The 11,557-nt window shown below is 33.8% G+C and overlaps 1 protein-coding gene across 1 annotated transcript; it reads left to right on the forward strand.

The window, feature by feature from the left end:
* Nucleotides 1-810: 810 nt before the first annotated feature.
* Nucleotides 811-6,786, forward strand: LOC129300163 (KH domain-containing protein At2g38610-like). The gene is made up of 7 exons (XM_054938693.1): nt 811-1,079; nt 1,234-1,322; nt 2,330-2,475; nt 3,763-3,882; nt 4,024-4,140; nt 4,262-4,405; nt 6,196-6,786. The coding sequence occupies exons 1-7, from the start codon at nt 1,000-1,002 to the stop codon at nt 6,340-6,342; spliced, it is 843 nt and encodes a 280-aa protein (XP_054794668.1). The 5' UTR covers nt 811-999; the 3' UTR covers nt 6,343-6,786.
* Nucleotides 6,787-11,557: the final 4,771 nt, after the last annotated feature.

Genomic DNA, 11,557 nt, shown 5'->3' on the forward strand with positions numbered 1-11,557 from the left:
TAAGTGATATCTTGAATACAAATTTTTTAAAGAAAAATAATTGTTTTAATATATATATATATACAAAGTTAGTTTTTTTCGAAATTTTAGTTATTTGAATAACTAGTGTTTTTTAAGAGAAAAAATTAGATAGTACTGTCTTTTTGTGTATTAGAAGGAAGAGATGATAATTCAACAGATTTTTAATTTTTATATTTATTTTGTTATTTAAATTTTATAACAAATGTAAACCCTATAAAAGGATGTTATTGAAATTGAAACTCTAAAAAATTTTACATGTTATATACATATTGATATTGATGATAGGAGTTGAATTCTTGATTATTGCAGTTAAGAATTCAGATCTTACATTATTTTTACTTTTCAAATAGAAAATGCTAGTTTCCCCATTATTCAAAAAATCATTTTGTCAAATTACGTTTTCCTATTGTATAGTTAAGCCGTCTATTTAGCATGGAACCTCACTAGATTCTCTGCTCTGCTTGCATGACCACACATGCCTTTTTAACTTTCTACAGTGTCTCTGACCTCATCGTCTCAACACTGTACTACGTTGTAAATTCTTTCTCCCTCATTTCCTCCTCGGCTTTCGCTCACTGTCAAAACCTTTTGTCACTGCAAAATCAACCCCTACTACTTTCCACTTGCAGTCCATCGCTTCCCCATTTTAATTATTTAATATATTTGTATTTCTTTTGTTGTCATTCACAACCTGCACCACACAGCTTGTGGACAAGCGGGATATAAAAAAAGGAGAAAAAAAAAATAGAGAGAGACAGAAAAAAAAAAGCTAGAAAAATAATTAATGATTTGCCTCCCTCCGTGTAAAATTCACAGATTTCTGTCGACCCCTTTATTGCTTCTCTTCCTCCTGCTCCTCTGTTTCTCATTTGCCCTCTGCAACAAGAACCACATCGACTGAAACCTGAATCCTCTCCTTTCGATTTTCTTGTTTCTTCATTCCCTGATAAGAGCTGAACCAGCGAGACTGAAAATCCCATGTCTGGTTTGTATAATCCCAACTTCTCTCACGCTAGAGCGGTTTCTCCTCAGATTAGAAGCACTCCGGATGTGGATAGGTAGGTTGCTTGCGAATGTTTGATGAAACATCGAGTAGGGTGCGAAAGGCACAGTCTTGGTCCAGTTCGTCAAAAAAATTCTGTGCATTTGATTCAAAAGGTGATGTCTTTTTTTGTTTTTTACTTTCTTGGGTTGTTTTTGTTGTTGTGGCAGTCAGTACTTGTCGGAGTTGCTAGCAGAGCATCAGAAGCTTGGACCCTTCGTTCAAGTGCTTCCGATATGCAGTCGGTTGTTAAATCAAGGTTTCTTCCCTAATCCTCACTTTCGTGGATCTCTACATTTCTTTCGTTTTCTCATGTCCTCTTCTTCAGATCGGTTTTTATCTTTGTTAATCTTAATTTCCAGTTTTTCTTGCTTTCGGACGCTTTAATCGTACATTGATTGCTTTGCTTGTGGTCTATCACTATCCATTGTGCTGCCTCAATTCTCTTCGCCACTTACTTGAATAGCTTCAAGTTTAGTTTAAATTGAAATCCCTGTTAATCCCTATTTCTATAATGTCTCAACATCTGAATCACCTCAGTTAGCTTGCCTTGATCAAAATGTACCTCTGCTGTTTCTGTTAAAGCAAGCAACATGTTGGAACCGTCCAATTATTTGTAGTGTGTAGAACTGTTGATTGCGAGGCTGGAATTTCCAAGATGCATTTTTGTCAATTTCTGAGTCTGAATGAATAGTGTTTATTTTTGGGGTTGGTTTTGGAGAAATTTCGAGCAGTTTCTTTTGGTGGCTGGAAGAAGAAACTTAAAGGGAGTTGCTGTAGTTTATGCAAGTAGTTTGAAGTTTCCGTGAAGTGTTTGGCATTCCTTGATTGATTCTGTACAGGCTTTGGACTTGGCATGGTTTTTCTCTTGACTTTTAGCTTGGGCTTAAAGGTCAAGAATCTCATTCAATACAATGTAGGTTGATGGGGCCTTCAACACTAGAATACTTGACTGCCCAGAAACCTTCTTGCTCAAAGAAATTTAGGGCAAGTGACTTCTCCTGACCGTTTTGTGTTTTATCAATGATCAACTAGCAATCTTCTTTAAGATTGGAGGAGCTGGAAAACGACTCCTAGGTTTCTTTCAATCTGATATAGTTTGAATTGTATCTGCTTATACGTGATCATTTTTCGATATAACTCAATATCTATTCATTTCTTTTTCTCCCTTCTTTCTTTATCGTAAGTTAGGTCCTTCTACATTCTTTGAATATGATTTTATATAGCGCCTGACAATTTCTCATGAGACTGGTTTTCTATGTGCAGAAATATTGAGAGTTTCTGGAATGATGTCCAACCAAAGTTTTGGTGATTTTGACAGGCTACGGAATAGAAGCCCGAGTCCTATGGCTTCTTCAAATCTTATATCAAATGTCCCTGGGACTGGATTAGGTGGCTGGAATTCCCAGGAGGTGGTACTTTTTAAGCTTGTAACTTCTGCATTTGTGTTTTATAATATCCTCTACATATGCTTGCCACTACCATGTAAGTATCATCTGTACATGCAAATGAGCAAGTCTATTTTTTTTTTCATCCCTTTTTAATTGCTCTGTTATTGCATGGTCTGTGAAATTCAGGAATTCTCATTGTTAACTTAAATCCTCCAATCATACATTTCCAAAGCTTTATGTTTTACAGGAGCCCAACAATATGGGTTCTTATAATGGAAGTATACAACTCATGACATGTTATGCTTCTTTCTTGTACTCAACCTTTTATAATACTAATGATTTGCCATGGTCCATGAGATAGAGTTTTAGGGACATTACTTGCTAGTCTTGCTTTGTGGTTAATAGCTGTTGCATGAAAATACATAATTAAGAAGGGCTTTTTGGTTAGTTGGTATAATTTGATGAAAGTTCTTGAAATTCAAGGAATGATAAATGATAGGTGACCTTTGCATTATTTTCATGTTCAACATCTAAAATACATTAATGGTGCGTTTGGATTTCATTTGGATATATAAAAAATTATAAATTTGGATTTGATTCAAATCCAAATCTATTTCTCACTACAATTCCTTTATAATTTTAAATTCCCTCTATGCCTTAGTCATTTGAGAATCCAGTGACATCTGAGTTTTAAATTTCTGAATGATATTTCTGCCCAAGAAAAGAAGTCTAAAGGCTGCGGAGGTTGAAAAATATACGTGAATAAAGAAATGCTTAATACATTGACTTAATATTGTATTTGCATATGGTTTGAGAATGCTGGCAGATTAATGCTTCTCTTCTCATGATTGTTTCTAATGCTAACAACTTCATGAGGTTAGAAAGTGCCAAATTTAAGAATGAGTTATCGTCTGATCATATTATTAGCCATAAAATTGTGCCATATCACCTGAAGAAGACACCGACACCGCCTCCTTCAGTGAAACTCTGCATTTTGATTTATTGCTGTTTGCCTTACTGTTTATAGCAAACCCTTAAAAAATTCTGTTATAGGGTCTTCAAGGTTTGGAATACTAGTTCATTGCAGAATCCATTTTTGTAGCAAAAGGTTGTTATAATTTTTTGGTTTCTCAAATGGTTCACTTTACCTGCTTTGCAAAGCAGAGATTTTGTGGATTGCAAGAGCAATGCTGAATTGATTTTTACAGCGAAAGGCTGTCATTTTTTCATCACTTTTCAACATGTTCATCTTATGCCCTGTGCGAACTCCTATACACCTGAAGTGACATTACCTTCTTTGCTAATCAGAGATTTTGTGGACCGACTGGAATGACAATGGACTGGCAAGGTGGAGCACCTGCAAGTCCTAGTTCGAACAATGTTAAGAGGATCTTGCGATTGGAAATTCCAGTAGATACATACCCCAATGTGAGCCTTTACGCATTTCAATTACACGGCTTGTCTTTTTAATGCTTGATCATACACTAACTGTACTATACCTACCTCTTCTGAAACTGGAGGTTCAATCATCTACATGTGCTAAAAGTATATAGCTCTTTTTCTTGTTAGTTCAACTTTGTCGGAAGACTTCTGGGACCTAGAGGCAACTCACTGAAACGCGTAGAAGTTAGTACAGGATGCCGTGTGTATATTAGAGGAAAAGGATCAATAAAGGATCCAGACAAGGTAATGAACAGCTGGATATCGATTTTCCTAGTCTAATGGTCGAAAATGCTGAGAAAGATGGTGCCTTCAAAATGACTCTTGTTGTGTGCTTAATCATATTTTATTCTCTGTCTATCCTCAGGAAGAGAAGTTAAGAGGAAGACCAGGCTATGAACATCTCAATGAACCACTACACATTTTGATTGAGGCTGATTTACCTGCAAGTGTTGTTGACTTAAGGCTTAGACAGGCACAAGAAATTATAGAAGAATTGCTCAAACCTGTGGTAAGCACTCTCTCTTACAGCCGTGTGTGATATGAAGGATAATCGTGCTTTTGTTCTTCGTCGAGCATGGAGAGAAGTGTACACTAAAACATCAAAGCTTTTAAATTTTCAAGCAAATGTTAAGACACTAGTTAGTTTTAGTTATCGTAATTTGGACTTTTAATTTTGACCAAACCTTAGTAAACTTCCATGGGTAGTTGTTTATTATGCTTTCCAATAAAAACAAAAGGATCATGAAACCCTCTCTGCACATGTAATTCTGAACATAAAACAAATTGTAACATCCTCTTCACAAATCACAGGAATCTGAGACCCCGGTTACACCCATTAATCCTATGCTTGGTTGTGATATCCAAACCTCTTAATCAAATCATTGCCTAAATTCTCAATCGATGTGAGAATAGGAGAAATGTTATTCTAACTAATATTTCCCTTATCTAAAGTTCTAAACATTTCTACTTTGTCTGAAAATCAAATTTTACTTTCAGACTTTTGGATCCAATGTGGGACTTGGAAAAATACTCCCAAAAAAAAAAAATTGCACCTAACTTTTGTCCTCTTGCTTTCTCTGGATATTGATGTCATGATTTTTTTTTTCTTTTCTGGAAACATCAGTTTGTAGGTTAAATTACTATCATAGAAGTTTGCTGAGTGATCTCATTTATGGAAAATTGTTCCTGTGTCAACTTATCTGAAGTTGGTTAACTTATTCTCTGTTAGTTAAGTTGATTAGGACTCAACTTTGTTCAATTAGTGTACAGAGCTTGCATACTTCCTTTGGTCTTAATTAGAGGGTAAAGTTTCCGAGCTCTTCTTGGTCCTTAATATAGGGAAATGTTAGAGTAATTAATTTTTCCCCAAATTTACCCCTTATTTATTTATTGAGGGTCTCTTTTGTTTATGGGAATTGAGGGTTTTTTTATGATTGATAAGTGTAACAAATTGTAAGTACTTTGAATTCTGAGGCAACAATTTATTGTGGTTATTAATTGCAAAGAAGGACAAAATTGAAAATTACATGCTTCCTTCATCCCAAATTACAAGACAACGTTGAAGGCATTTTGTTGTCTCAAAATATAAAACAATTTGACAAAAATACAATTTCATTAATGATACTTTTTCAATATTATCCTTCAAATGGAAAGAGAATTGAAGTGACTGTGGATTTGAAGTTATATTAAATGAACGGTATTCTTGGAATTTTATATTTTTGTTTCGAAAAAGTAAAGTGTCTTTATTGAATTTTATTGGTATGCATAATCTTGTTTCAAATTGTCTAATAATTTGGGATGAGGGTAATATTTTTTAACAAGTTTAAAGATGTAACTATCATTTTTTAATGCCGGTGAAGTTAGTTATATTTGTCAAGTGCATAGGACTAGAGGGAGTATATGTTCAGACATATGTCAATGTACTATTTATAGAGTAGGGAGAGAAGATTCTTTTCTTTTTTCTTTTTTTTTTTGCTTTATTTATAAGTCATATAATTAAATTTGTATTACAAATTTTCCCCTTTAATTTTGATTAAATGTTGGAGAGGAAAAATATTTATTAAAACATGTATATTTAGTAGGGTCAAAATTGAAAACTTGTTAAATTTTAGATGGAGTGAATTAGTTTTAATGTCTTCTTTAATTCCGGTGAAATATGTTAAAAGTAACTTATAAATAAAATTAGGGGAGCAAGTACAACATGCTCAAGATTCAATTGCCTTGCATTTTCCTTTTCTCTCTTCTCTATTGCTTCTGTGTCAATCTGTTTTCTCTGAGATGTGAAGCTTGCAAATGCAGGATGAGTCACAAGACTACATTAAGAGGCAGCAATTGCGTGAACTAGCACTGCTGAATTCAAATTTCAGAGAGGAGAGTCCTGGACCAAGTGGCAGTGTATCTCCATTCAATTCTAGTGGAATGAAACGCGCGAAAACAGGTCGCTGAGAAGCGCTTATCTCATTGTCGTTGACGTCCAGTACATTTCAATTTCGACCAATGCAGCAGCTACATAAAATAATAGGGCTAACACAAATTCTTGCTGGCTAGCATTCTGGTGGGTTTTGGCCCCTTTTTGATGAAACAAAGTTGGAAAAAAGAAGATTAAAACAAGTCATATAGTTGGGTATTGAGATGAAACTAGGTCTGTTTAGATCAGTCCTTTGTTTTATTATTTCCCCCTTGTTTTTGCTCCCCAGAAACTTGATGCATTCATTGGATTTATTCTTGTGTTAGATTTTTACCTTCGACAAGTGTGGGAAAATACATGTGATGATGGGGGAGGTGTTTAGGGTCTGAGGAGTTTTGTGAGGCATGTCAAATGTTTATGATTTATAATATTTATATGATATATATATATATATGAGGAAACATAGGGTTGAATTCTTTTTAGTTGTTTGTCACAAGCATTTGTATTCTGTCACCATTGGATCCATGCATATCAGGTGCATGTGAATATCTTAGAAGGTACCAAAAATGAAGGGAAACAAAAAAAAAAAGTTTTTTTCCAGAGAAAACCTGTGTATAAATGTGGGATTGTCGTCCTCGTTGTTATGTAGGGACATTTTATTGTTCATATATCGTGTAAGAAATTTGTAACATTTTAAATGAGGGGCAAATGGAATTTTTCATTGCAAAACATATTTGCATATAAGGTCTTTGAGCTTTTAAAATCAATTTACAATAAATTAGGTTTTAGATGTAAATTTATCTAGAGTCTTTTAAGTGCTATTATCCCATTAAATTATGGTTTTACACTAACTTACACCACTACACTATTTGGATGTGAAAACATTCCAATGAGCTATTTGAATAATAAACTATTATTCATGACTTAGATATGACTTCTATGGTAAGAAAAGACTTGTATTTTTATTCATGATTTATAAATAATAATTTTTTATAAATTTTTTAATATATATTTTTAAATGTTGATGATTCTTTCTTAATCTTTCATCCATTGTCAAACCATGGGATTCGGAATTACTCTTTGCATACCAAAAAATTCTAGACATTAATTTGGTTTTGTGAAGTCTTTTTAATTGAATTAAACATTTTTCATGCGTGGCATAAAAATTGTAAAATAAAATTTGTTAATGATGGAGTAAATAATATAATTTATCATACAACTTGTAGCATCCTTATTTTAAATTCTGAATTAAAGGATTAAATTCAGGCTAATTATGAGAATTTATATGTTAATTAATTTAAGGATGGTTAGAATTAGTTAATGAACCTATCAGGTTTGTTCACAACCTTGGGATCGAGCTTAGAAGGGAATTGAGCCACCTTGGCCCAATTAGAGAACAAAAATTTGGACAAGCCTCTCCACACCATTCGCCAATTTGAGTTAAAAGTGACATTCGTGCTATAGAAAATCAGAAGGAGAACTTTAGAGAAGAATGAAGGCTTGCATTTTTCTTTGCTAGGGCATGAGTATGTTGGCAATTTTTTTGAGGGGGTTAAGGGCTTTTAATCACTAAAGTAAGCATCTTCTATCATTTCTCTTTCTCTACTCCATTTTTGAGTTATAGGGTTTACAATGGGGAGTTCATTTTAAGGCCTATTAAAGACCTATAGGGCTTTAGGCTTGAGTTTAAACAAGTTCGGTTGATCGGTAACCTTTGACCTCTCAAATATTTGAGGTAATTAGGAAAAATTTCAATTTTTGCATAGGCTTGTTTGTTTGATAATAAAGCTTTGAGAATTTGTTTTGAAAATGTGAAATTATTCTTCATAGTACTATGAAATGATTTATATTTTTGGTATGTTTAAATGCAAATGTAGCTGTTGGAATTAATGGTTGAATGTGATTTTGAGTAAATTGTGATTAAATGAGATTTTGTGCTAAAGAGTTATGCTATTTAAAGTGATATATGTAATATCCTCAAATTTCAAAATTTGGAATTTAAAGTGTTAATAAGGGCAAATTGGTAAATTAGAGCATTTATTGAACTAATGGTGTTTCTGGACGACTAATTGGTTTATTGATTTTTGGACAGCTTTAGAAGAAGACTATAATGGTGTTTAGGTTGTTGGGCTCAAGAGTAGACCTAAAAAATGTGAGGCCCAGCTTTTGTCTCAGCGAAGGTAGATGTGTTGCTATGGACATACTTGATTTTTGTTAAATTTGGCACGTGAGAAACAAAAAAGAGAGAAACGAAGAAAGAAAAATTAGAAGGAGCTCACCTTGTCTCTACTAGGGCATAACATCAACGTATTTAGGAAATATTTTGAGTTGGATTCTTGTTGGGTAAGCCTCTCCCACATCTTATCTACCTTCTCCATGCACTAACAATGTTGAGTGATGTTGGGAAGGTTGTTTTCTATTATAGGGAGGTTATGGAAGAACCTATTGGCTTAGATGAAGCCATAGGGAGTTAATTTAAGCTTCCAAACTTAAGCTTGATGATTTTATGATGATTTGAAATTTTGAGCTACGGTTTAGGCGAACTCTAAGTTTAAATTAAAGGTTTAGGAGCAATGCGGGCTATAATTTAGTATTATCTAGATTTATGGGATGCTAGTTAGATTTATATTAAAGAGGAATTTTAGCCTAAAGGGGGTGTTTACTAGAGTCGTACTTTGATACTTGATGTTTAATTTATAGATTAAATATTGATTGGACCCTTTAAGCTAGTGGAGGCTATAGGGGTTGATATTTGCCATCGCAACCCTTTTGTCACAAAAGGGTTGAAGTAATTAGATAATCTAATCCTCTTACTTGCGTGATTTGAATGATTGTAAGTTTGCAAAATATATTCTATTGTTTAAAATTAGCAATGTATTAATACAAATGTTAATTTGTGATTTGAAAAGTTTATGTGAAGTAGGATAATATATATGAAAGATTATTTTTATGCCCGAAACCTATAAATTTATATAGATATGTATATATTGGTGAAATTGGTTACAAATTGAAATTGCTTTCAGTAGCTTGAACTAGTTGTTATGTGATTATGTTTGTTTGGATTGCATGAGTATGATCATTGTGGGAGGGTTAGAATTCATCTTAAAAGAGTTATGTTGTATGAAATCCATTAGGTACTTATTGGCATCCTAGAGGCCTTGATACTCAGTTTTTTATTATTTAGAAGTCCCCGTACTATCCTTATGATAAATTGGGCATACGACCCTTGGATATTTGGAAAAGGAAAAATTTATGGTTTGAGAATGGTTAAAGGCATCTTTGGCTGGGCTATCTCCTATAATTGATGAGTTTGGCTAGTTCAGTCACAGAGACTTAATCCTATTAAATTTTTAGTTTATAAATTCAGTCAGAGAAAATAAGGAGGACATAAGGTAAAGTGTTTGATTATGCATTGTTTAGTTATGAATTGTGATCTATATGTCTTTTGAAAAATTATTTTACTTGCCACTTCATATGTTCAAGTACTTTTCTAGCATACTTGTAGATAAATTAGATCATTTAATTACTGAGATATTGTTCTCACCCTCATAGTTATATTTTTATAGGAGAAGGTTTTATTAAGGGTAAAGGAAAGGAAGACAATGCAAGGGATTAGGAGAGTTATAAGTTTTGTAGTCTGTTGACTCTCATCTTTTAGTTATGATCGACGAGTGTGTGTGTGTGTGAGAGTGAGATTTACATTTGCCAACTTAGAACATTCTTTTAGTTTGCACTTGTATGAAACTATTATGCTATTTTGATGTTTCAACCTTGATTGATGTAACTTCATGGGAATTGTTGTAAGAGACTGAAATACTAGTGCAAATATATATATAGTAGTAATTATGTATTTATGGTTGGCCACAGAGAGAATATGTTGAATTATGGATTCATCTACTTGATTAGTGAGATTTAGGGTTTTTATGGCTATATTACATTCAAGATAAATGTATGTATATCTATCTATTCTACTAGGTGCTTTGTGGTTTGTGGGTTAGTTTAAGTGGTCTTTAGCTACTGGCAAGCGATTTTAGTTTTGGACACTTTTATGCATGTTTTGAAGTAAAAAAGTAACTTTTTACACCTGAATGTCCAATTTGCAATTGGTGAAGTATTTTTCTTGTGAAACTATTTCTAATAGTTAGAGCTTGAGTAGCTACATGTGGACACATGAATTGCTCGAATCAAATATTGGATGGTGAAACGGCACGCTTCGAAAGTTGGTCATAGAGTATTATTATTGTAATAGTCCTTACCCCACCCTATTGGGGTCTTTTAAACTAGGCAACTCACATCACTGTAGCGGAAGCCAACTTTTCTCAAGGTGGTACTTAGGTTATTCCTCACCCAAGTACCATTGAGTTTTTAACTCAATGATGCCAGATTTAGTCTTAACTTTATTAAGGTGATAGAGATTAGAGGTTCGAGTTTGGGAAGGTTATAAAAGACTTTTTTTGTGAGGGTAATGAATAACCCAAATATCACCTTGGAAAAAGCTAACTTCCGCTGTAGTGATGTGGGTTGGCTAAGTTCAAAAAACCCTCGATGAGGTAGGGTAAGGACTGTTACATAAAATGTGCTTTTTATGTAACAATCCCAGCTCACCAAATGCCTCTCCCCTTGAACTTTCACAATGCTAGACACACCTCCCCTAAGCCCCACATGGGACGACCTTTCCTAAAAGAGCGTCATGAGACAAGGCTTCCTCACAATAGTATGTGAGATTATTCTCCTGCAATAAATACCGCAAGGAAAGCCTTTCCAAGTTTGATTCTCTAACATCTCTTACTTAACAAGTTAAGGCTGAACTTGGCACCACTGAACTTGACTTAATGGTACCAGACTTAGCCTTAACATTCTTAAGGTCGTAGAGGTTGGAGGTTTGAATCTGAAAAGGTTCTAAAAGACCTTTTTTGGTGGGTGAGGAATAACTTAAGTATTATCTTGAAAAAAGCTGGCTTTCGCTGTCGTGAGGTGGGTTGGCCTAATCCAAAAGATCTCTGGTAAAGTAGTGTAAGGACTATTACAATCATGAAAATAGGGGTGCGCCACGACATATGGTACAGTGAGATGATTTCTCTTTCTGTTTCATCCATTGCAAATGAATGGAGAAAATTAGGAAGGATACCTAATTGCCCTTATTTATTTTTTTTTTCCTTTGTCATGCTTTCATGTCTTCTTTATTATTGTTTTAACTTATGTTTGAGTTAAAAACATCTTAAAAGGATTTTTCTAGAAACCCTAATTTTAAAC

This window comes from Prosopis cineraria, unplaced genomic scaffold, assembly GCF_029017545.1.
Source record: "Prosopis cineraria cultivar Desert tree isolate PC_DT_omini unplaced genomic scaffold, ASM2901754v1 PC1459, whole genome shotgun sequence".
Taxonomy (NCBI): Eukaryota; Viridiplantae; Streptophyta; class Magnoliopsida; order Fabales; family Fabaceae; genus Prosopis; species Prosopis cineraria.